This window comes from Stigmatopora argus, chromosome 15 (genome assembly GCF_051989625.1).
Source record: "Stigmatopora argus isolate UIUO_Sarg chromosome 15, RoL_Sarg_1.0, whole genome shotgun sequence".
Lineage (NCBI taxonomy): Eukaryota > Metazoa > Chordata > Actinopteri > Syngnathiformes > Syngnathidae > Stigmatopora > Stigmatopora argus.
The window spans coordinates 15183413-15210173 of NC_135401.1; the positions used below are offsets into that span (position 1 = coordinate 15183413).

Below are 26761 nucleotides of genomic sequence, written 5' to 3' on the forward strand. Positions count from 1 at the left end.
AGCACATTTAACTACGGTAAGATGGCGACACCCTGAGCAAGTAGTGGCAGGCACAACTGAGTTTTTTCACATTTTATGCAACATACATTTTTTTTCTGGAAATTCATTCATAAATTTTGTTTATCATTTTCTGTTTATCTTTTCTCTATTTTGAAATAAATGAACGTATTGGCGTCATTGTTTCGCGTTATGGCATTTTGTCTTTGTCACCTTATGCGGTGACCCAAATACGGCTTATATGCGGAGAAAATGGGATAATACATATTTTTATCACCCAAAAGCTAGTTTAGCATTAAATATGAAATAGGTGAAAAACCCAATGTAAGTTTTGCACACTCCTTCTAAGAGCCCTTTTTAATCAACAGATTGATTAAAAAATGACTATCTTTCTCTGTCCTCAATTTTGAAGCTAAATTAACCAGTTGACCAATCAGATTTTTTATTACGGTGGTGTTAGGGCTAATCCCCAACATCAAAATAATCTTCAAACAGAGGAGGCATCAAGCACAAAATAGTTTTAGACTCCATCGGCCTTCAGGAGTGGTGAAATGGCAGGCCGGTTTTCAAGATGGACGCGGCTCGCTCGCTTCTTTGTCTCTTGTCTCGCCCCCACCCTACTGAAGAGGGAGGGAGCGGACGGACAGAGCACACTTCGATGTGGTAGCTCTGCTCTGCCAAATACACACCCAAGAGAGGGCCGCAAGACTTTTATTTAAGGTAGGCGGAGACAAACTTTAGGCGGGAATACATGAACAAAGAAATGGGCGGTGACATAGTAGATGACGCGCCTTTTAACCTATAGGTGTTATTGCTGTAAAATTCCACAAGCGTCTGTGTAAAATTCTATTCTAGTTGCTAAAGCTAAGAATACAAAATAAGAATACAAGAGAGATACATTCCATATTTCACATTTCCCTCTATAGTAACTTTGAAAGAATTTTCATTAAACATCAATTTGTATCCCTCCTATCCAGGTTCTAGAATACAAATATCATCAACAGTTACTCTTCACAGGGTATGGAAAATAACAAAGTCACTTGTCAAGGCAGAGGCGAAAAACTTGAGGTATTCAGGGGCACCCGAGAAAAATTCCTCTACGTCCCTCTTACTGAGCGAACACAATTTTTAAGTCAAGACAAGTACATTTACACAGAGAACTCGACATCCTGGGACTCGTCACACTTCGAAAGAGTGCGAGAATCTCCAGTATGGTTTGCCATGCGGTGATACTGTATGTCACTGTAAGCTACTAGTGTGTGCTGGATTGTGTTTTGAATCATAGCTTTCACACAAAAATTCAAAATAGTAGCATAATCTCAAGAATGGGGGTTGCAAATTCAATGAGAATGGAGAATCATGATCCGGTTGTAAACCAGGACCACAGTGATGCACCTATGGCTGAGTGATCCTGGGCCATGGTGTTGACTAGGGCCTTCATTTCAGCTATGGCACGAGTAATGTACTGGTTTCATCTGGGATGAAGGTGCAGCAGTGTTCTCCCATTATGGCACACACACCTCCATCCTTGGCTGTTATCCCTAAGGGCTTTTAAATCATCTGCTATACCCTGTAGGGCCTTGACAGTTTGGTTAATGAACACTCATGTAACAGTTCAATGTCTTTACACGGAGCATAACTTTACCCACTCCAAGTTGGGAAAGTAGTGAAAGTATGATTTTCTGGGGGTGGACCACAATTTATGGCCACCAGGAACATCACCGCTCCAGATTGAATCGCGTGGTTTGAATTGCACTGATTTTGCACTGATTTCGCTTATCTCTTACTGTTACGTTCACTCCCCCTTAAAAGGAATGCATCTCAGACCATCTGCACCACTGCAGATTTAAGTGTGATGCCTAGACCCAGTGAATTCAGGATGTCGAGATACCTGTGGAAATGGGTATACGACTACACAACAACTACTTTGACAACGAAATTTCCCCCCTGTTGAGACAGCCTGACTCCTTCTGTTGGAATAATGATTCAAACCTTTTAAATCATTATTAGTAATATTTAATTAAAAAAGGAAGAACATCTTTCAACAAATTCTGCTTACAACTTCGAAGGAGATGCCTTGTGACGTCGTCTCAGTCCACAGTGCATTCTGAATTGCAGTAACTGAATCATTGTATTTAATCGCGACATTCGAAAAACATGGTTATGTAATCAGTACAATAACACTCGATGGTTTAGAAAAACAACAGTGTGAGGAATGCACTATAAGGTCAACAAAGTAGTATTATAATGTAAGCAAAGCCGTATTTTCAAATCTGCTGTTGGAGTCTTCGTCATAACATTTGGTAGAAGTGTCCGTAACGCCGTGACCTCTTTTCCTTCGCCCTTGAGGAGTCGACTGTGCAGGAAAAAAGTCCATCTTCCCATGACTTGATTTATAGCCTTACTACTTATTGAAAAATGCTTACAACACATATAGAATATTCCATAATAATGGCTCAATTTTGGAATAAATTCTTTGGTAGGCACGGTAGGCCTTTAGCTGTGTACAGGCCGTCTGCAGACTGTTCTGCGGCTTCATGTATCCATGCATCTTTTCCTTTCTTTGGAGCAATGTTTTGCATATCAATTAATGCTGTTTTTGAGATCGACTCATTTTTTCTTGTTGTGTATACTGTGCAGTAAGTGTTTGCGCTGCTTCTTTAGCTGCTGTATTCTGTCGTTGTCTTCAGCGCGTGCTTAACATTTGCATACAGCTATTTGGTTGGGCTTAATACCCCAATGAACAAAAATCACAACAATCTTACTTATTCCATCACTATAGTTTGTGAAAATCCAAATGCCTTATCAGTCAAAATTAAATATGCTAGCTGGTATTCTATTATGATCACTGCTTCCTTGTTAAGTTTAAGAACTATATACAGACGCTCCCCTACTTATGAACGCAATTGGTTCCGAGCGATTGTTCATAAGTTGAATTTGTTTGTAAGTTGATTCAGTGCTATATTTTGTATTATAATTTATGTTTAAGGCCGATATAAGTATATTGAAGGTTTTAATAAGTGCATTTGTATGTTTAAGGCTTGTATAAGTAACACGCATTGGTTTGTACTGAAAAAAAAACATTTAATAAAATGGAGAGAATATGTACAGTACTGTAGAGAGAGAGAGAGAGAGATTTATGTATTAGAAACTGGCCAAAAGAAGCGACCTAATGACGATTGCACAGTTTTCTTCTTTTTTTCATCATAAATGATGCAGTAGCACTGTATGGCATCATTCAATTGATTTGCAAACTTTGTGCAACGTTCAATATTTGGGTCCTGCTGCTCGATCTTTCTGTTTATAAATGGTACTGACGCTCGAACGATTCAATGCCCGTGAAACGCTCACCACTCTCACGCGCATCAAGCTTCGTTATTATTGCCACTCGTTTCAAATGAAATGGCTTGCCTCTTCCTTGCAACTCCTTCAATAGAAGCCTTTAGCTTTTTTACCAACCATATTCAATATTGGATGCATGAGATATTTAATGATACAAATGAAAAAGGTTCTTTGCACACTGGAGATACATTCACGCACTTCCGCATTGCAACGAAGAAGAAGGTAGATGCTGGGTGAGCTGAGCTCTCACAGCGCCAGGCGTCGGTATTAGCGGCGGAAAGAAGTACTACTCCGAAAAAGGCGCGAAATACAAAATTGGACTTGCGAACATTTTTGGACTTAAACGCAATTTGCAGACATGTTCGTATGTACCGTTGTTCGTAAGTTGAATGTTCGTAAGTAGGGGAGCGTCTGTATGTTTTTTCCTTTCCTGCAATTACACAAATTAACTAATCATACTAAAAATAGGAAAAATACAAAAGGCAAACCATGCTGCTTTCCCCTCAGGAAAACAGCTTTCCTGTTCTCTGCAATAGTTACATTCACATCAATTAATATCCAGAAACAAATGTACACATTTATAATTCTGAATAGAATTGAACCCACTAAAATGTAACCACCCCTTGTTTGTCAGGGTTAATAATTTTAGCACAACTGTCTTTTAGAGCAATTAGAGCCCATTACTTAAAAAATGCATACTAATCAAGTCCCAATTCATTCAATAATGTGTATCACATTGCATATTAAACTCAGTTGTTTGAAATTCAAAATACCCCAATCTAGTAGTCTTTTTATCAAATATAAAATTCCGTTGTCTTTGGAGTTTGTCTATCATCTCCTATAAAACTTTCTTAACCAATATTTTCAATAGTCAGGCATGAAATTAAAATCTAGTTACATTTCTATCCATTGTAGTTTCTCGTTTCTCTCTAATTGTTTACTTTAACTCTGTAAGAAGGTTTAGTCTAAATTGAAATGCTTCCACCTTTTATGGAGACAATAAAACCAATATTAAAGTTCCCTATGGTTTATGGCATTGCTCCCTGAGCAATAATCTTTCCAATCAATATTGGAGTGCTTGCCATTTCTTCTGATCATGTCAAAAGGTTTATCTTACCTGTCTCCTCAAACGTTTCAACTGAGAGAACCTTCTTACAGTGCACAAGGTGGATCCGCATCCCCCCTTTCGGCTATTTTCATGTCTGCTGGTTGGTCAGCAACACTTGGCACGGACGTTCTCACTTTGGGTTACTAGTGCTTCTTCTCTATAATTTGGGTTGAGCACCCAGGCTCCTGGGACCACCGTTGGTCCAGTCTGTTTCCTGTTGAGAAGCACAGTCTCCTTCTGCCAACCCAAATTCAATGTGTTACTTCAATGTGTTTTTCTTTTTATGCAGATAGCCAGATTAGCCTCATCATCCAGTTCCAATCGTGTAGTGAATAATGGCATTTGGTATGGTCTACTAAATAGGATTTCCATATTTTGTTGTCCGGTTGACCTCGTTATGTAGGCGCAATGATTTCATAACGAAATATGGAACCTTTTGTCAATCCCGTCAATTATTCTGTTAACACAATTTGGATGCCATTATCACTATAAATCAATGGTACTTTAGAATTCCATATCACACACTGTGTTGGAATAAAGATTCAAACCTTTTAAATCATTATTAGTAATATTTAATTAAAAAAGGAAAAACATCTTTCAACAAACTCTGCTTACAACTTGCAAGGAAAATGCCGTGTGGCGTCGTCTTAGCCCCCAGTGCATTCTGACTTGCAGTAACTGAATCATTGTATTTAATCGCGACATTCGAAAAACATGGTTATGTAATCAGTACAATAACACTCTCGCTGGTTAGAAAAACAACAGTGTGAGGAATGCTTTCAAGGTAAACAAAGCAGTATTATGCTGTAAGCTGCTGGTGGAGTCTCGTCATAACATTTGGTAGAAGTGTCTTTGCCCTTGAGGAGTAGACTGTGCAGGAAAAAGTCCATAACGCCGTGACCTCTTTTTCCATCTTCCCATGACTTGATTTATAGCCTTACTACTTATTGAAAAATGCTTACAACACATATAGAATATTCCATAATAATTCTAACATTCCCTCCTTTTACTATATGTGTGTTATTCATTTTATGACGAAATCAAAAAGACAGGGATATCTCCGTTGGCTGTTTTAATTTTACCCGCTTAGGCTCTACTCGTTCGGCAGGTCTGGAAAGCAGAACACAAGATCATTTTCGTCCAATCCATCCTCGTAATTACCATGCTCCTGGAATTCACTGTTAGTGTCAGCACGTTTCAGTAGGAGATATAATTCATGCAATTTGGAATTTGTAGGGGCAATCGCAGTGGTTATAAGTCGGCTCATCAAAGATCTTAAGCAGGGAATAATACAACACCCACATAATGTCAAAATTGTAGCAAAAAGGGCTACCACAAATTAGGCCAAATCATTATTAGTGAGGCCACAAATCTGTCAGCGGACATTATTCTACTCCAGGATGCTTTTTCATCTTGCGGTTTAGGGTCTGCAGGCCATCGTTGGCCCTGGTGTGGGACCCAGTGGGGGGCGTGTTGTTGAGTGCAACATTTTCAAACGTTGCATACGCCCCCTGCTCCTTCAAGAAGCATTTCAACCGCTGCACGATCCTGGAACGCCGTCAGACTAGTGGCTGCCAGTTGTTCCTTTATCGCCACAAATCCCTGTTCAGTATAATTTCCAAGTTTTTGGACATTGTAATGCAGGTAATTTATCCAATCAACATTTTTGTTTGGAGTAATTAAAAGAAAAATATACTCCCAACCTGCTGCGATCTGATTAGCCAACTTATACTCATCATCAATGTATGTCGGATCACCCTCTCTCCATGCGACGCCGTCGCGAGGGGCCCGCCATCATACCGGATTTCTGTGCAGCCAATTGTATCTCCTCTACTGTAGATGGAAAAACAGACACTGGTAATAGCAGTGAGACCAAGGCACAAAGTCCTGCTGTCATTTTGGCAGGAGTCGTATAATTTGTTTTGACCCCACCACCACCATAGGTCAGAACGTGGAATCAGGGGTGCAGTCTGTTTTAGGACGTGGGCACACCACGTCACATTTATCGCTCCCAGTGCCGGACCGTGCCCTGTGAGGACTAAGCAGGTAAAATGATTAAACGCGACATGTGTTGAAAAGTTAGGCTTGTCCTTTGCTGCCGTTGTAACTGGGTAGACATTATTCCATTTCATACATTTTGGGCTTACATCTTTTGTCATTATCTCCTTTACACAATCAGGGGTCATTTGCGCGGGTACTACTCTTAAGAGAGATCGGCCCCCCATACATGTTATACAGGTTTGATACAGGTTTGATTTATAATAGCTGCATTTTCCATCAACAATAACCAATTATTTCTTACCGCCTCCCGTTTGGGAACTCCCCGTTGCAGAAATGAATTCTCTGGTCATCTCAGATTTTAATTTTACTATGGCGGATCCGGGTGTTTCCATCTCTGACGACCTTCTTACCCATGGACTTAGGAAAAACGTCAGACAAAGATCCACAAGTTAATTTGTCAGTCTGAATTATGATTTGCAATGCCCCACCATATGGGTTAATTTTATCGAAGGCCTGATGGTTTTTTCGCACACGTGTGCCATCCAAGCTTGCCAATCTAGACCAGTTTCTGCAACAAGGTTTCCCCAATCTGTTTTAGGACTGTTATGTACCACACATATTCTATAAAATCCATGTGTATCCTTTGAAATGGATATGTAGCTTTTGTAGCTTGACATAAGGGGGAATCGCCCGTGTTTTGGCCATATATCTGCATATAGATTGAATATATAACCTCCCCCTTTTTTGAGGCATGAAATTTACCATGACTCAAAATGGCAGCCCTCCCAGATAAGTCTTTTGTTTTTGTTTAGTCCCCCAGGTTCCCAAAATTTCCCATTACAGAAATTAAAAATTTCATTTGGCGAAATTCTTTTCTTTATTGTTTCTGTCCTACTCTGCCACCGCCGTCCTCGAAAGGCTTAACAGCGATTTCAGAAATATTCCACCTTGATATTAGAATATTGATATATCTTGGTGGCTAGCCAATTGAAACACAAAAGACAGACACTCATCCACGCTGGCACTCATAATCAAGGAATTTGCTTTGAGTGCTCCCCCAATCATCCACAATTTTGGTTTGTTGGAGTAAAACTGGAGTACCCAGAGAAAACCTACGAATTCTTGAGGACACCAGGAATACTCCACACTCCGGAAGGTCTGGATCCACTCCGCATTAGTAGATCCTCGAACCGCAAGATTGATGCCTGAAGAAACTAGATAATTAATGTATTAGTTTCACATGCCACATATCTGAAAATAGAAATTTGTTCAATTGCCACCGCCCCTTATCCCAGTCAGTTAGCATGTGGACTGCCCTGCGAGTGGCTGTGATTAACCATCTATTCGCCAATAATGCAATAACGGAAAAGTTGTGACACATTGAAACACACACACACCCCCTTTTAGTATTTTAACCCTTTGTAAAAAACTTTATCTCATTGTTCTGCATTAAGTTACACCCCCTTTCAATGTTATCGAATTTTGCCCATTCTAATCAACCCATCTACTTAAAGCATTTCTCCAAGGTTGATATTTTATAATTTGGAGCTGTTATTTTTAAAACATAGACATTATTTCACTTGTTTCACACCATGGAAGGCCCTACCAGACTTTGTTGTAGATAGTCCCCTTTATCTAAGCTTGTTATTGCCCATCGTTATCACCGTAACATTCAGTTGTATTAACCCCATAATTGCAATGCAGTAAGTTTTGGCTAAATTCTTAATGTGTATGACCCTAAAGCAATAGACAGTAATAACGTCCCAATAGTCATCAATATGACCTACCAAAGCATACGCCCCCTTCAGGTCAAACAAGGAAAGTCTTTTGTGCACCTAAAGACGCTCCATGTTTCTTCTAGGGAAACTATGCCTATCCTTAACCAATTATCTTATCTACCCCAGCCAGGTTCAATTTACCTAACAATTTGGACGAACGCCATGAAATTTCTCATTTCCGCATTGTTTATTTCATGTCTGATTTCTTTAACAACCAAATAACCCTTAATACCTAAGACATAAATTGCAAATCACCCCATACTATGTTTACTTAAGATAAGAGCCATTTCTTATAGCTCCCTGTTACCACAAGAAAAATCTACAATAATTAAATTAGAGAAATCCACCTTTTACTAGGCATTTCCTAATTACAATTTTCAATGCTTAATAAAGGACCCACAAATTGTAACCAATATGCCATAATATTGTAAAAAATCCATTCATTTTTCTTTAACCAGCCAATCTCCTATATTAAAGTAAAAAGAAAATAATAATAATAGTATTATTCCCAATTCCAAAGCTTTTACCAAATAAATCTTTGCCAAACAGATCTTCTATCACCTCGAAAGACATTTCTGATTAAATCCCAAAAATAGATGCGAAGATAATCGCGGAACTCTGCATCCCTTGCAGACCATGTTTTGTTCTTATTCTGAAATGTTTAAACGGAAGCGCGCCCTTACCCGCTGACTGTGACCTTCACGCTCGCTGCCGAAGCAGCTTATCAATGTTGACATTCCTAAGTGCTCTCTTTTTATTTTTGAGCACAATGCTTCACCTCCTGTGTACAATTATAACGCTTTTTAGAGAAGACTAAATTAATTACTCTCCCGATATCCAACTATATCACAATATTTTGGCAATACCCCATAATTACAATATGCTGCAAGCATAGCAAAACCCATTTATGCCCTCATTATTTGACCAGTTTAGAGTATGACAAAAAACGCAGGTTTGGCAACCCCGCTAAACATTTAATTGGTCGTTTTGTATTTCTTTTCGACTGTTAACCAAAACATTCCCTTTGACAGGATAAAACCAAGATAATCCGCAATAAGCCATTTCATTATTAAATTGACAGTACATTTAGGTACTATTAACAAAGTATGCCTAGGACTTGGAAATAACCATTTTAATTGCCATTTTACAACTTTCAGCATCACACAAAAAAAATCCAATTGAATTCATTCCCAAAGAATGTGATCTCTGGTTTAAAATTAGCTCAACATCCTCATGTTCAAAATCCTCATTCAAATCATTTTGAGCAGGCCTGCCTTGTTTTTAGAGACCTTTTTGTCCAGGCAATCAAGCGATGTATGTAATATATATAAGTCTAATTTGAATGAGCATGCAACACATTTGAATGAGCATGCAACCCATTTTTTTTTTTTTTTTAGCTGCTCCTGATAAATGCTGCCCACCGCGTGGTCTTCAGCGAGGCCGCTGTTGGCCTTAAAACAAGCCGTCATCCTGATTTGATATTCTTTAACAACTACGCACACACAACCAATGTCTGTTGGCCTTAAAACAAGCCGTCATCCTGATTTGATATTCTTTAACAACTACGCACACACAACCAATGTCGACCACCACATTTTTATAGACCCCACCGTGTCTACCTGCTAGTGACTAGTATCCGCAGGGTTTTAAAATCGCCATCCCCAGGATGCGAGCCTTACTTCTCAAAATAAGGCCTTCGCGTGTGATGCCCTTCGCGCACTCGGAACCCGTCAACAATATGCAGCCATCACACGCGGACTCGGCAGAAATGTCGAAAGATGCTTACCAAGAGGATAGTCGTCAACCGATTAGAAAACAGGCGCTGCTGAGAAATAGTCCAGCCTGGAAAAGGGATTCTCGCCGTGCACGGTCACTCCAGATATTAAACTGCAGCGTCTGAGCCTTATCGGTTTGTTGACCCCGGCTACTCGAAGGACCAAATGTTGGAATAAAGATTCAAACCTTTTAAATCATTATTAGTAATATTTAATTAAAAAAGGAAAAACATCTTTCAACAAACTCTGCTTACAACTTGCAAGGAAAATGCCGTGTGGCGTCGTCTTAGCCCCCAGTGCATTCTGACTTGCAGTAACTGAATCATTGTATTTAATCGCGACATTCGAAAAACATGGTTATGTAATCAGTACAATAACACTCTCGCTGGTTAGAAAAACAACAGTGTGAGGAATGCTTTCAAGGTAAACAAAGCAGTATTATGCTGTAAGCTGCTGGTGGAGTCTCGTCATAACATTTGGTAGAAGTGTCTTTGCCCTTGAGGAGTAGACTGTGCAGGAAAAAGTCCATAACGCCGTGACCTCTTTTTCCATCTTCCCATGACTTGATTTATAGCCTTACTACTTATTGAAAAATGCTTACAACACATATAGAATATTCCATAATAATTCTAACACACTGTCTTTGTTTTTTCCATCTCAGTGCTCCTAAATTTCGCATTTCGCATAGCAGATTTGTTCCTCCACTTCAAGATTAACATTTGGAGTACTGCTGCTGCATTTTCATCAAAAATTTCATTGGACTAAATAATGTTCCATAATTTGTCATCGCCATCCATAAAAAAGGCTAAAAAGGCGATTTCAGAAATTGATTTCAAATTTCTAATTAATTTTCCACCTTGATAATAATAATAATGATAATTGGACATAGGCTTTGTCATTATCATTGACTCGACAAAAGCCTAATTGTCATCATACCCAGAAAACTGCGTATGACGAAATTGTTAGTGCTTCTCCATAAGGTGCGTTTTCCCGGCAAAAGACCCAAATAAGTGATAATTTCGGACTCGTAATTTGGCATTCTGCCGTGATGGATACATCGCATCACTAATATTGATATCAGTGATATCTGACTGATTGATTATATCTTGGTGGTCGGCCAATCAGAAACACAAAAAGACAAACAACCATTCACGCTCACACTCGTATTCAGACATCAGTGGTCTGCAACTTTTTATCACCACTAGAAGGTGCCATCCCCCTAGTGGGGCTTCATGGCTGCTAATCACTTTTCGCTGTCTTGTGGCAATAATCCTTCTCAAAGGAAATAATAGGTAAATGTTGTTTGGTTGACATCAATTGTTTGATGCTTAAGCAATCCGTAATATTCTAATAGTCATTAATTTGACCCACGCTAAAGCATATTTCACCTGCTCAGGGCAAAACAATGAAATATCTTCCGTGCACTGAGGATACCTCATGTTTATTCCATCCTAGGGAAATCATGTCCTAAATTAATTATTTTATCTAACCTTGCCAGGTACAATTCACCTAATAATTTGGATGAATGCCATTTCTGCATTGTCTTCATGTTTGATATTGGATTGGATTGGATAACTTTATTCATCCCGTATACGGGAAATTTCATTGTGACCGTAGCAAGAAAAGGCATAGTTATAAATTAGGCAGTACAGTTAAAAGCCGCAGAACAACAAAGCAAAAGCAAAAAGCACAAAGTACAAAGCAAATCAAAGTCAATGGGATCATTAAGAATCACCAAATCATTAAGACAGAAAAGCAGCAAAAACACAAAAACGAGCTACGAGTTTCGGTAGCAAAAACGGATAGACTCAAAAAGATGTAAAGTTGGACAAAAACTGGAACCACACACAGGAAGTCTTGCACAAGATGGGGAACTTCTGCACTGTGACCGAGGTAGAGAATATGCAGAGTCACTCTTCCAAACTTATCCGCACAGTTCCTCAGTAGTCTGGAGCTGAAGAAAACAGCAGCAGGGCAGAACTCCTCGACTCCGTTGCTGGTAAGCGCCGACAGCTCTTCCATCTTATCCCACGATGGAATGGTTGGTCAGAGGCATTGCCTCTCCTCCCGGCACTTTTGTCCAGCTCCGAAACTCCAGCGGCACCGAGGTGTTGCTCCTTCTGCTGCGTATTGTAACAGCTAGTCCCGTGTGTGTGACAGCGTGGCCATGGCTGAATGGTTCCAAAAAAAGAAGTAGCCGAAAGAAGCCAGGCTAACAGAACAAGGAAAGTTGTAAAAACATTAAAGTATAAAGTACAAAGTAAAGTAAAAAGGGATGTATTAAGAAATATTAAAATGTAATTTAAAAAAAGATAGAAGGGCTGTAAAACACGAAAAACATGTGTACAGAGCTACTCCCACTGGCTCCCGCGTGAACGGCGCCATCTTGGAATCTCATCCGCTCCAAGCCAAGGAGGCGGTTTTTATTCAAAATATGAGCCATTTTCTGTAGCTCACTGTTACCACAATTAAAATTTAGGGAAAATAACCTACTAGCCATTTCCTAATGATAAATTACAGTGTTTAATAAAGGACCCATAATTTGTCACTAATATGTCATAATATTGTCCTTTCTATCTCCCTCCAAACCCCCCTCCCTCCCTCCCTAAAATGTAGGGAAAATCACCTACTAGCCATTTCCTAATGATAAATTACAGTGTTTAATAAGGGACCCATAATTTGTCACTAGTATGTCATAATATTGTCCTCTCTCTCTCCCAACCCCCTCCCCCCCTCTCCCCCTCTCCCCCCTCCCCCTCTCCCCCTCTCCCTCCCAAAGAGCTCCAGTATTTGTATTTAATCATTAAATGCTGTTTTAGGCTGGATTTTACCCCATTGCTGTCTTTTCATGGGGAAAACTCATCCTACGGCTCGGTTCTGCTACATCTGCCCGCCCAAGAGTGCTTATTCCCGGGCTTCCTTTGACGGTAGACTAATAAATTGAGAGTGATGAGCGGTAAGGGAAATGAATGAGGTCATTGATTTTTACTATAGTTTGGACAACGCCGGCAGCGCGCCGGATTAAAAATCCTAACGGGCCGTATATGGCCCGCGGGCCGAGGTTGAAAAACATGTACACACACGATCCAGGGGCAGGGCGAGCGCGCGAATCCCGCGGCGGCGAAACGTCCGTTCAGCGAACTGTCCGGTCGGCGAAACGTCCGTTCGGCCAAACGTCCGGTCGGCAAAACGTCCGATCGGCCAAACGTCCGGTCGGTGAAACGTCTTTCGGCGAATCGTCCGAGTACCAATGGTCGCAGTCCCTTGACGCAAACTTACACATTCGGAGCCATCTCATATGAACGCTTTACTCAGCAGAGATGTCTTCATCTTTTTTGGATAAGTCGTCAACCTCCAGTACCCAGATGCGGAGACAAAGTCCAGCCCTTCAAAAGGGTCTTAAATGCCGTGTCCACGGTCATCCCAGATATCGGCTCATCGAGTGGATTCCTTCGGTATATTGACTCCAACCTCAAAGGACCAATAAATGTTAGGTTCACCAATAGGCATTCCCAAATGCAAGTACAAATAGAGGAAAAGACAGTCTTCTGGAATTTTCACTTGCAAGGAGAACGACCATTGAGGCAACGTCCCAACTGCGTTCTGACCTTACACGTCTTTTCTGTTGTTTTGTTAAATTCAAGGGCTCTAATAACAATGTACGTCTCAACTCTAAAGGGGAATAGTGGAAACACAAATGAGAGGTCAATAGTTAAAAGTCAAAACAGATGAAGGTCTGGAAGTCTTGTGGCGTCTGTGGTGGATGCAGGTGCAGTTCCCAGATCAGATTCACAATACCACAAGGCGTTCTGGATCGTCTTTTTTTAGACTTCCAGGAGTAGAGTTTATTAGCAAAAGGCAAACTTCAGGAGTCCAGTCCGTTCTGGCTCCTCTTTATTTAGACTAACTAAGGTTATCAGGAGCAAAGTATTTACTTCGTTGCAAGCAAGTATGATACTGAAAATGATGAGCAAAGCAAGTTTAATAGTTAAGAAAAGCATATTCTTGCAAGCAAATGTATAATTATATGAAATAAAATCCTGACAGTCTAATAGATTCATGAATTTTCTGAAAAGTTGTCGAATAATTTGTTAGTCAATTAGTTGTCGATTAGTCGATGTCCACGTGTACTATGTTATCATTTGCAGTATTTTTCATTTATTTTTTTCTCAATAATCACTCAACATTTTCAATGAATCCGGTCACATTTTCTATGTTTCAAATGCATCGTGTTTGCGCTCATTTTTAATATTTACTCATTGTCGTAATTTAATTACCGTCTCACTTCTTTCTGAGGCAGGTGGATTCTCTCCTGCCATTGGCCGACTTGTCTTCTCATTGTTGCCATGTCACATGACATCTTAAGATCACCTCCCGTGTGTGCCGGCAGGCGTCTCAGGCCACATGTTTGTGTGTGACGGACGAGCTGATCTTCTGCGGCTGCTCGGACGGGGCCGTGCGTGCCTTCAGCCCGCACACGCTGCACTTCCTTTGCACACTGCCACGCCCGCACTTCCTGGGCGCCGATGTCGCCGCCATGACCAAGGCCAGGTATGAATTGCGACAATAACAAAAATACGGACAACTTTGCCAAGTCGCCGACCGTGTCCTCTGTCGCTCCAGTTAACATTCTCTAAATTACTTATCTATTAAATGTTTTATAATTTCTAATCTTTATTATTTTGAACTAGTGAAGCAAAACACTCTTATTTTGACCTCAATCTAATTTGGGCCCAGCCACACAATGAAAAAAATATGCAACTTGTAGTCCGGAAAATACTTAATTTTTATTGTAAATGTCAGGTTTGCCATTAGACATCCACAAAAACATGCATAAATTAAGTGGAAAGACACCCTTCTCGGTTTTCACTTTCAAGCAGGACGAACGTTAAGGACCGTTCCTTAATGGCGTTCTGATTTTTCTTTTCTTTTGTACATTTTTATTACATTCGGAGGCCTTGATTACATGGACGTCCCAAGTCTAAAGGCAGAGGTGAATTACACAAGTGGGACATCAGAGTTTTCAAAACACATTCACAATCTTATCACTATAGTCAAAACACTGACAAAAGGACTCCAAGACGCCTCGGCATATCACGTTTTGAATAGGATAAACAATATGTGCTTAGCAAGAAATGAAATGATGGCAACTCTTTGTCTAAAGGTAGAATGCATTCAAATTCAGGGAAAGCTTATAGTCATTGTATGATAAATGACAACAATGTGCGTACATCTCCAACAGTATGTAAATAATTTTATGAAAACTTGTGTGCATTTTATGGTAAATCTTTAAATCTCAATGTACTTGTATAATGAAAACAAAGGCATTCAAAAAAAAATGGGATTGTGAAGGGACTGTTTCTACCAATACTTTGGACTACACGAGAGTCGTTACATTTGTCCTCTTTATTATAGATAGTAGATTTTACGTTGCTTATGCTAGGTCTCAACAATAATCCCATTTCTCCTTTCTAGTAATCAAACGTAACAATACAGTCATATGATCACCTTTCAATCACGTGAGGTATTTAAAATCTCATCTCATTTTCTAAACCGCTTCATCCTCAGGGCCGCGGGGGGTGCTGGAGCCGATCCCAGCTGTCTCCGGGCCAGAGGCAGGGGACACCCTGAATCCATAGCCAGCCGACCGCAGGGCACAAGGAGACGACAACCATGCACACTCACACCCATACCTAGGTGCAATTTAGAGTGTCCAATCAGCCTACCATGCATGTTTTTGGAATGTGGGAGGAAACCGGAGTACCCGGAGGAAACCCACGCAAGCCCGGGGAGAACATGCAAACTCCATAGAGGTGGACTGACCCTGGGTTTGAACCCCTGACCCCAGAGCTGTGAGGCCGACGCACTAACCACTCGTTCGACCGGGCCGGCCGGTATTTAAAATGGCATAAAAATGAACTTTTTGACGTAAAGCCTTATTCAAAAGTCAGATTTCAACCTTTCTCTCCCACGACCGGAGATATTATCGGGATATAAAACGAATACTTTTTAATTGTACTTGAATAAATAATATATATATAAAATATATATAATATATGAATAAATAATGAATAATATATATAATAAATTTTTAATGAGTACTTTTACTTTGACCCGACGAAGATTACAGTCATACCTCTACTTACTAATGCCTCTAGGTACGAAATTTTCAGGTTACAAGCTTTGTATATGCAAATTAGTGCCTCGAGATACAAAAAACATCCAAGTTGTGAAATCCCCCCAAAAGTAAATGCATTTCCTTATCCATTATTTTATTCTGAAAATATTGTCGTGGATGCATTGATTCTCACTACCTCTACACTCTATTGGGCTCTCATTGCCTGTCTCACAACAACCACTATCCATGTTTCAAGATTCTCTCTTACATACCTGTCAACCTTGGCTAAATGTTCCCCATATTAATAATTGCAATTCTCCTTATAAAGTGAGAAAAAACGTACAAATACAATGCGGTACATATTAACACATACACACACAGGGCACATAGGTTACACGTTCATTCATTCATTTTCTGAGCTGCTTAATCCTCATTATAAAAGTCTAAAATTTACTACAAAATACACGGGTTTCTGACACGATGGGTTAAAGGAGAATGCGCGTGCGCATATCGTGCCCTGTCCACCTCGGCTAAATGTTCTTGTTAATGATTGCAATTCCCCGTATTAAAAACGTAGAAATGCAACGCGGCGCATATAAATTACACACATAGGGAACATATGTACTCACATTGGGCACACGTAGCGGCCTGGTGGGTGAGTGGTTAGAGCGTCGGCCTCACAGTAGAAGACCTGGGTTCAAATCCTGGTCGGTCCACCTGTGTGGAGTTTGCATGTTCTCCCTGACCCTGCGTGGGTTTTCTCCGGGTACTCTGGTTTCCTCCCACATTCCCAAGACATACATTGTAGGCTGATTGGACACTAAATTGCCCCTAGGTATGAATGTGGGCTTGAATGGTTGTTTTTCTCCTTGTGCCCTGTGATTTGCTGGCCACCAATTCAGGGTGTCCCTCGTTTCTGGCCCGGAGACAGCTGGGATAGGCTCCAGCACCCCCCGCAACCCTAGTGAGGATAAAGTGGTTCCGAAAAATGAGATGAGGTTAAATGAGTTTTTCTCAGTTCACACCAATAATTGCACCGGAACTGGTAACTGGCAAATGCTGAACACATGTCGCCATGACAGGTTTTATGTCTCCCATTCATACATAATGGCTGCGGAGGTGACTTTTTCACCGACAGAGGATTCGTGTATAACGTACAACCAAACTTTGCTTCAGTTTTTTTTGGTACAAAATTGTGCGCGTTTTACTCGAATCAATGCGTTACTCTAAATACTGTACTCAGAGTGTAAAGAGTTCCTCTCTGCTTGTCATAAATTAAAAAATACAGGTTAATGTTAGTTTTATCCAAGTCCTTGAATGGAACCCCCTTCCAGTGAAGTACAGCTTCGCTTTCGGGATGAAACAGTTTGTGAAGGCTTTCGTTATCCAGGCTTTCCGGTTGCTCATTCAGTAGACCGGCAGCAAGGCTTTCTTCTTGGTTGAATTAAGTTCATTTTGTCTTCTTGTGGCAATGTGTGGTCTACATTATTCGCGATATTCGAGGGATTACTGACGAAGCGTGGGATCTAAACATGTTGGGTAACAAAACAAAATAAAAAATACCATTGTCTGTTATAAACAAATCAGTTAAAACATAGGCTTTGTTGTTGTTTTTTAAAGCATGAGGACGGTCTAACTTGTAGGGTAAGGCTGGTGCCACTATGAAGCCAGCCAGCAGCATCCCCACACATGATGGATGAGCGACAGGGGATCCGTGTGAACCCCGCCACTTTCAGTTCATCTTTGAATAATAATGTCCGGGAAGGCATCCTCCAAAAAAAATAGCTCTGGAAGACAACCATTCTCTTCCTCGACGGCTGCATCGGGAACCATCTCGTATGCTCGTATCTCAAATGTGCCTCGTATCTCAAGGCAAAAATTTGCTCAGAATTTTCCTCGTATCTTAAATTTCTCATATGTTGGGACACTCGTATGTCAAAGTATTGCTGTATTGTGAAATAATTGTTAGCCCTTTATCACAAATCGTATCGGGGTTCCCACCACTCATCATGATTATGCTTCCATCATTTGTTCCTCCCCAGCGGCCTGTTTTGTGTCCGTCCAGACGCCCATTATCCGGACACGGTTGCACTGACCTATGACCCGAGCGGAGGCTGGCTATCATGCGTGTACAGCGATCACAGTGTCTACGTGTGGGACGTGGGCGACCTGCGAGACCCTCGTCGAGTGGGCAAGCTCTATTCGGCGCTCTACCACGCCTCGTCTGTGTGGAGCCTGGAGGTCTGTGCAGCATCGGCAGGTTCAGGTGGCAGACACCGGATGACGATAGCTGCACGTGTGTCTGTCAGGTGTTTCCTGCAGATGGAGGCGATGCGGGGAAGATGGCGCTCGCGCCCGGGTGCTTCCTGTCGTGTTCGTCGGACAACACCATACGTATTTGGAACGTAGACAGTCACCGCTTCCCCAACAACATCCTTAGTCATGTATGCACGCATCATCTCAGATTACTAATCTTCTCAGTTTTTAACGTGTTCCTAAAGTGTCAATCTAAATTTGCATCGTTTTGTTGAAATGTGTTCATTATTGCAGTGTCTACTAAACAATTTTGGTACTTTTTCCCCTTTATAGTTGTACTTTATTTTAAACTTGCATTCCACTAAATTATAGGTAACATTCCCACAACAGGGAACAGTGCCCCAATGGGGAGGTTTTCCACATAATGAGACATCGTTAGTTAGATTTTGCCAGTGGTGAAGTGAATTTTAGAGATCCAGGAGTGCCAAAATGATCTAGTACATAATTATATACAGTGTCATGGTGACCAGTGTTTAGCATGTACGCCTCACACTTCTGAGATCAAGGGTTCAATCTCCAGTGGCTTCCGCCCTTCATGTGTGTAGTTTGCATCTTCTGCCCATGCCTGATTGGGTTTCTTCTGGGTTTTCCAGTTTCCTCCCAGATCCCCAAAGCATGCATGGGTAGGCTGGTTGAACACTCTAGATCAGGGGTCACCAAACTACGGCCCGCGGGCCGGATACGGCCCGTCAGCACATTTGGCCCGGCCCTCTGAACAACACCAGAGATGCTATTGTATTTTTTTCCTATTTGGCCTCCAGAAAAAAAATCCTAGGCCCCGCCCTGTCAAAGAGAGAACGGAATAATGGCAAAAAAATTAGGTAAGAGAAAAATTGATTCAGAATGCAGGGTATTTAACCTGGAGTGGACAAACGATTCTTTTTTTGTTCAATGCAAAGAAAAGGCTGTTTGTCTCATCTGTCAAGAGACGGTGGTGGTATTCAAAGAATACAATCTTCGCCGACACTATGAATCCCGTCACAAAGACAAGTATGATAGCTTGCAGGCCAAATACGAGCAGACAAACTCTCAAAGCTAAAAAGTGGACTACTATCTCAGCAGAATACATTTGTACGCCAAGCTCAGCTGAACCAGGCATCCGTTCGGGCCAACTTTCGGGTTGCTAAACTGATAGCAAGCAGTGGTAAGCCTTTCACTGACGGGAGAGTTTGTTAAGAAATGTATGGATGCTGTCGCGGAGGAGGTGTGTCCCGAGAAGAAAGATGCATTTAATGCCGTAAGTCTGTCGGCGAGTACAATGACCAGACACGTTGAAGAAATCGGGAGTAATGTATATGCCCAGCTGCAGCAGAAGACGAAAGAATTTGACTTTTTTTCATTAGCACTGGATGAAAGCACGGACGTGCAAGACAGCGCAACTGCTCATTTTTATTCGTGGAGTTAGCGCAAACTTTGAGATATGTGAGGATCTGGCAGCCCTCCAAAGTCTCAAAGGGACTACAACGGGAGAGGATATTTTTGACAAAGTGTGCCAAACCATGGAGAAGTTGGACCTGGACTGGTCAAAGCTGGCTAGCATCACGACTGACGGGGCTCCTAGCATGGTGGGCGAAACTTGCGGTCTAATAGGACGCATGAACCGGGAGTTGGAAAAAAGGGGTCTCACCGCCCCACTACGAGTCCACTGCCTAATTCACCAGCAAGCACTGTGCTGCAAAGTGTTGATGTGGGATTCTGTAATGAAGGTTGTGGTGTCGTGCATAAACTTCAGAGCAAAGGGAGAAGATTGTGCATGGCACAACAGAAAGTTAATGTTCCATGGCTTTTTTTTCTATGAAGAACCCAGAGAGAGTTATTTAGTTATTATTTATTTCATAAATAGTGTTATTTATTTCCTGTTTTTTCTGTGAAGAACTCAGAGAGGGTTATTTAGTTATTATTTATTTCATTAATAGTGTTATTATTTCCTGACTTTTTTTCTGTAAAGAACCTGGAAAGGGTTATTTGGTTATGTGTGGCTTTCTGGAAAACAATAATTTTTTTAATCTCCCCTACGATCGTCACACTTTTTCTGTTACAAACTGACACCGGCCCCCCATCAGAGAAGGGAAAAATTATGTGGCCCTCACAGGAAAAAGTTTGGGGACCCCTGCTCTAGATTGTCCTTAGGGTTGAGTGTGAGCATGAATGGTTGTTCGTCTACTTGTGCCCTGCGATTGGCTTGCATCGATTTCTGATCTGGGAGATGCTCCCGCATCCAGCAGGATAAGCGGACCAGAAAACTAATGAATGAATAAATAATATTAAATATAACTTTATTTCAGTATTTATTTTAAAATGTATTTACTATACATTTCAAGTAAAAATATTTCAAATTGTTTTTAATGCATATTGTTAAATATGTATTTAATCATATATTTAAAGTTTTTTTTTTAAAATCAATTTGTTTTATATCTTGCATTCATACATTTCAATGCTGCTTATAACAAGGGTCATGAAGGTGCTGGAGCCAGTTAACTACAAGCAGTAGGCAGGGGGAAAACCTGAATTGGTTCCCAAACAACCACTTATGGAAAATTCGTTCAGCTCTTTCTTTATTGAACACTTGCTGGAGCCTATCCCAGCTGACTCCGGGCCAGAAGCGGGGGACACCCCGTTTCGGTGGCCAGCCGATCGCTGGGCACAAGGAGACAGACAACCATGCACACTATAACTCATTATTTAAATCACTAAATAAAAATACATGATTAAAGGTTTAAAATAAATGTACTTGTGTGTGCATGTGTATGTATGTGTATGTATATGTATGTGTGTGTGTGTATATATATATATATATATATGTATATATGTATGTGTATATATATATATATGTATATATATGTATGTGTGTGTAAATATTGCAATAATTGCTATTTTTAGGTTGAAAATATGGTGTTAATTCTTAAAAATTGGAAGTTGGATTAAAACTGAAAGAAATATAACAAATATTAGGACATATAAATGAATGAAATGAATACTGAAATAAAATAAACAATGACACTGAATTATGCATTTAATTTTCGGAACTTCTAATGCTCAATGGTGATTTGGACAAAATAAGTGCATTCACACCTTCGCATGTGATCACTGAACTCACAGGATCTGCACAAGGTGATTTACGTGGCGGACAACCCAACTGGCCTCCTAGACGCCGACAGCATCACACCGGCCGCCCATGGCAACAAGGCGGGGCCCAACACCTTAGAAGTGCCCGCCAACGACCAGAACCAGGCCGGTGTTCGCTCCATCAGGGTCAGTCCCGACGGGCGACACCTGGCTTCGGGAGACCGTGTGGGAGTCCTCAGGTTGATGATCGCGCATGCTCGCCAAAGAATTTGTTGATAATTTGTTGTTTATTATGTACCTGTGCTTGTCTCAGGGTGTATGATGTGAACACCATGGAGGAAATTGTCAACGTTCAGGCTCACGATGGTGAAATTCTCTCCCTTGACTTTTCCAAAAGTGAGACAGGTGAGTTACCTATTCTTTTGACTGAACTAATTGGATGCAATGAAAGTCCAGTCCATCAAAACAGGGAGAGGCTGGCATTGAATGAGCAAAAAAGATGGGGGATACCCTGTATTGGTGGCCAGCCAATCACAGTAATTTCTCAAGATAAAATTATAATTTCTCAAGTTAAAATGTGATATTGAACCCCATTAACGATGCAATATTCCTCAAGTTGCAATGTGACATTTGTTAAATTTAAACAGGCTTGTTAAAGATGTTTAATTTATCAAAAATCAGATGTGAAATTTCCCAAGTTGAAATATGAGAAAGGTTTCCCTGTCTAAGGTTGATATTTCTCTTATAACGTGAAATCAATCTTATTAAAGATTCATGAGTTCTCAAATTCAAATGTGAAATTTGTTATAAATGAGAATTTAAACCCATTGAATTTGTAGTGTTTTGTTAAAATGTGTAATTTCTCAAATTAAAACATGAAATTTGTCTTGTGAAAATTTTCAAATTCATCTTGTTCAGATCTGAAATGATCTGTCGTTAAAATGTGTAGTTTCTCCTTTTTAAATGAGCTATTACAGCTTGTAAAGATGTCAAATTTAACAAGATTTCCTTTAAGTTAAAATGCAAAATTAAGCTGATTTAACATGTCAAATTTATCAGGTTCAATTGACATCAAATCTATGCAATGTCCAGCCATCCTACTGGACATTTATCGCCATCAATTGCAGCCATTGAGTTAAAACTGGTAAAAAAACACTGACTGACTGGCTTATCCCCTGTGGAGTATCCTAAAAATTCATTAAAACACCGAACAATTAGAATACTTGGCCAGTGTATCACGTGTATCACATATATGCCAGGTGTGCAATTTCTGGCCACGGCTAGTCGGGACCGTTTGATCCACGTTTTGGATGCAATGTGCAACTACCAGCTAGTCCAGACTCTAGATGAGCACTCGTCCTCCATCACGGCCGTCAGATTTGCAGGTCAGTGGCCTTTGACCCCCTCGATTCGGTCAGGTAACCTGTGACATCATCACTTCCTTCCTCTCTGGCAGCTAACGAGGGCAAAACGAGGCTGATCAGCTGCGGCGCAGACAAGAGCGTCTACTTCCGCACCGGACGGCAGGTGACGATGCACCCTTTAAATGCTGACAACATCAATTCCTGTGAGTGTGTTAACCTGGCGGACCTCTTCTTACTCTCAGAAGGATGAAGGCGAAGGTTGTGTGGAGTTTACTCGAACCCATCATGTAGTGAGGAAGAGCACGCTGTACGACATGGACGTCGAGCCCACTGGGAAATATGCTGCCGTCGGCTGCCAGGACCGTAGCATCAGGTGACTCTGCCCCTCCCTCTAGTATGCACTTGCCATCTTGATGCTAATAGTAACGGTGATACTTGTGCAGGATCTTCAACATCAACAACAGCAAACAGAAGAAAATGTATAAAGGATCTCAAGGGGAAGATGGAACGCTCATCAAGGTGGGACATTGGTCGTTACTATAGAAATAGGACAAAGGTTCTCTTCATTGTCTTTATCTGGGTCGTCAGGTTCAGATTGACCCGTCTGGTCTCTACATCGCCACTTCTTGTTCGGACAAGAGCATCAACATCTTTGATTTCTACTCTGGCGACTGCGTGGCCTCCATGTTTGGGCACTCGGGTTAGTCGGATTATATTGTTTCATTAATTAACATTAGCTACCATTGACAAAGATAGAAGTCCAACTCATTACAACTGGGACTACTGACACAGACACAGACACAGACACACGCACACGCACGCGCACGCGCGCGCGCAGGCACACAGACACACAGACACACAGACACACAGACACACAGACACACAGACACACAGACACACAGACACACAGACACACAGACACACAGACACACAGACACACAGACACACAGACACACAGACACACAGAGACACACAGAGACACAGAGAGACACAGAGAGACACAGAGAGACACAGAGAGACACAGAGAGACACAGAGAGACACAGAGAGACACAGAGAGACACAGAGAGACACAGAGAGACACAGAGAGACACAGAGAGACACAGAGAGACACAGAGAGACACAGAGAGACACAGAGAGACACAGAGAGACACAGAGAGACACAGAGAGACACAGAGAGACACAGAGAGACACAGAGAGACACAGAGAGACACAGAGAGACACAGAGAGACACAGAGAGACACAGAGAGACACAGAGAGACACAGAGAGACAGAGAGAGACAGAGAGAGACAGAGAGAGACAGAGAGAGACAGAGAGAGACAGAGAGAGACAGAGAGAGACAGAGAGAGACAGAGAGAGACAGAGAGAGACAGAGAGAGACAGAGAGAGACAGAGAGAGACAGAGAGAGACAGAGAGAGACAGAGAGAGACAGAGAGAGACAGAGAGAGACAGAGAGAGACAGAGAGAGACAGAGAGAGACAGAGAGAGACAGAGAGAGACAGAGAGAGACAGAGAGAGACAGAGAGAGACAGAGAGAGACAGAGAGAGACAGAGAGAGACAGAGAGAGACAGAGAGAGACAGAGAGAGACAGAGAGAGACAGAGAGAGACAGAGAGAGACAGAGAGAGACAGAGAGAGACAGAGAGAGACAGAGAGAGACAGAGAGAGACAGAGAGAGACAGAGAGAGACAGAGAGAGACAGAGAGAGACAGAGAGAGACAGAGAGAGACAGAGAGAGACAGAGAGAGACAGAGAGAGACAGAGAGAGACAGAGAGAGACAGAGAGAGACAGAGAGAGACAGAGAGAGACAGAGAGAGACAGAGAGAGACAGAGAGAGACAGAGAGAGACAGAGAGAGACAGAGAGAGACAGAGAGAGACAGAGAGAGACAGAGAGAGACAGAGAGAGACAGAGAGAGACAGAGAGAGACAGAGAGAGACAGAGAGAGACAGAGAGAGACAGAGAGAGACAGAGAGAGACAGAGAGAGACAGAGAGAGACAGAGAGAGACAGAGAGAGACAGAGAGAGACAGAGAGAGACAGAGAGAGACAGAGAGAGACAGAGAGAGACAGAGAGAGACAGAGAGAGACAGAGAGAGACAGAGAGAGACAGAGAGAGACAGAGAGAGACAGAGAGAGACAGAGAGAGACAGAGAGAGACAGAGAGAGACAGAGAGAGACAGAGAGAGACAGAGAGAGACAGAGAGAGACAGAGAGAGACAGAGAGAGACAGAGAGAGACAGAGAGAGACAGAGAGAGACAGAGAGAGACAGAGAGAGACAGAGAGAGACAGAGAGAGACAGAGAGAGACAGAGAGAGACAGAGAGAGACAGAGAGAGACAGAGAGAGACAGAGAGAGACACAGAGAGACACAGAGAGACACAGAGAGACACAGAGAGACACAGAGAGACACAGAGAGACACAGAGAGACACAGAGAGACACAGAGAGACACAGAGAGACACAGAGAGACACAGAGAGACACAGAGAGACACAGAGAGACACAGAGAGACACAGAGAGACACAGAGAGACACAGAGAGACACAGAGAGACACAGAGAGACACAGAGAGACACAGAGAGACACAGAGAGACACAGAGAGACACAGAGAGACACAGAGAGACACAGAGAGACACAGAGAGACACAGAGAGACACAGAGAGACACAGAGAGACACAGAGAGACACAGAGAGACACAGAGAGACACAGAGAGACACAGAGAGACACAGAGAGACACAGAGAGACACAGAGAGACACAGAGAGACACAGAGACACACAGAGACACACAGAGACACACAGAGACACACAGAGACACACAGAGACACACAGAGACACACAGAGACACACAGAGACACACAGAGACACACAGAGACACACAGAGACACACAGAGACACACAGAGACACACAGAGACACACAGAGACACACAGAGACACACAGAGACACACAGAGACACACAGAGACACACAGAGACACACAGAGACACACAGAGACACACAGAGACACACAGAGACACACAGAGACACACAGAGACACACAGAGACACACAGAGACACACAGAGACACACAGAGACACACAGAGACACACAGAGACACACAGAGACACACAGAGACACACAGAGACACACAGAGACACACAGAGACACACAGAGACACACAGAGACACACAGAGACACACAGAGACACACAGAGACACACAGAGACACACAGAGACACACAGAGACACAGAGACACACAGAGACACACAGAGACACACAGAGACACACAGAGACACACAGAGACACACAGAGACACACAGAGACACACAGAGACACACAGAGACACACAGAGACACACAGAGACACACAGAGACACACAGACACACAGAGACACACAGAGACACACAGAGACACACAGAGACACACAGAGACACACAGAGACACACAGAGACACACAGAGACACACAGAGACACACAGAGACACACAGAGACACACAGAGACACACAGAGACACACAGAGACACACAGAGACACACAGAGACACACAGAGACACACAGAGACACACAGAGACACACAGAGACACACAGAGACACACAGAGACACACAGAGACACACAGAGACACACAGAGACACACAGAGACACACAGAGACACACAGAGACACACAGAGACACACAGAGACACACAGAGACACACAGAGACACACAGAGACACACAGAGACACACAGAGACACACAGAGACACACAGAGACACACAGAGACACACAGAGACACACAGAGACACACAGAGACACACAGAGACACACAGAGACACACAGAGACACACAGAGACACACAGAGACACACAGAGACACACAGAGACACACAGAGACACACAGAGACACACAGAGACACACAGAGACACACAGAGACACACAGAGACAC

The 26761-nt window shown here is 42.0% G+C and overlaps 1 protein-coding gene across 2 annotated transcripts in view; it reads left to right on the forward strand.

Annotated features, from left to right (window-relative positions):
* The window catches only part of mapkbp1 (mitogen-activated protein kinase binding protein 1), a 96935-nt gene that overhangs the window by 31803 nt on the left and 38371 nt on the right, over positions 1-26761 (forward strand). For both annotated transcript variants that reach the window (XR_013305115.1, XM_077620609.1), the window contains exons 8-17: positions 14392-14552; positions 18162-18360; positions 18429-18563; positions 21535-21740; positions 21815-21906; positions 22761-22886; positions 22958-23028; positions 23108-23238; positions 23309-23384; positions 23454-23565. Coding sequence is in view for 1 of the 2 variants with exons in the window: in XM_077620609.1 (XP_077476735.1) it covers positions 14392-14552; positions 18162-18360; positions 18429-18563; positions 21535-21740; positions 21815-21906; positions 22761-22886; positions 22958-23028; positions 23108-23238; positions 23309-23384; positions 23454-23565 (1309 nt within the window). In the remaining variant the exon portion in view is untranslated. The remainder of the gene's footprint in view (positions 1-14391; positions 14553-18161; positions 18361-18428; positions 18564-21534; positions 21741-21814; positions 21907-22760; positions 22887-22957; positions 23029-23107; positions 23239-23308; positions 23385-23453; positions 23566-26761) is intronic.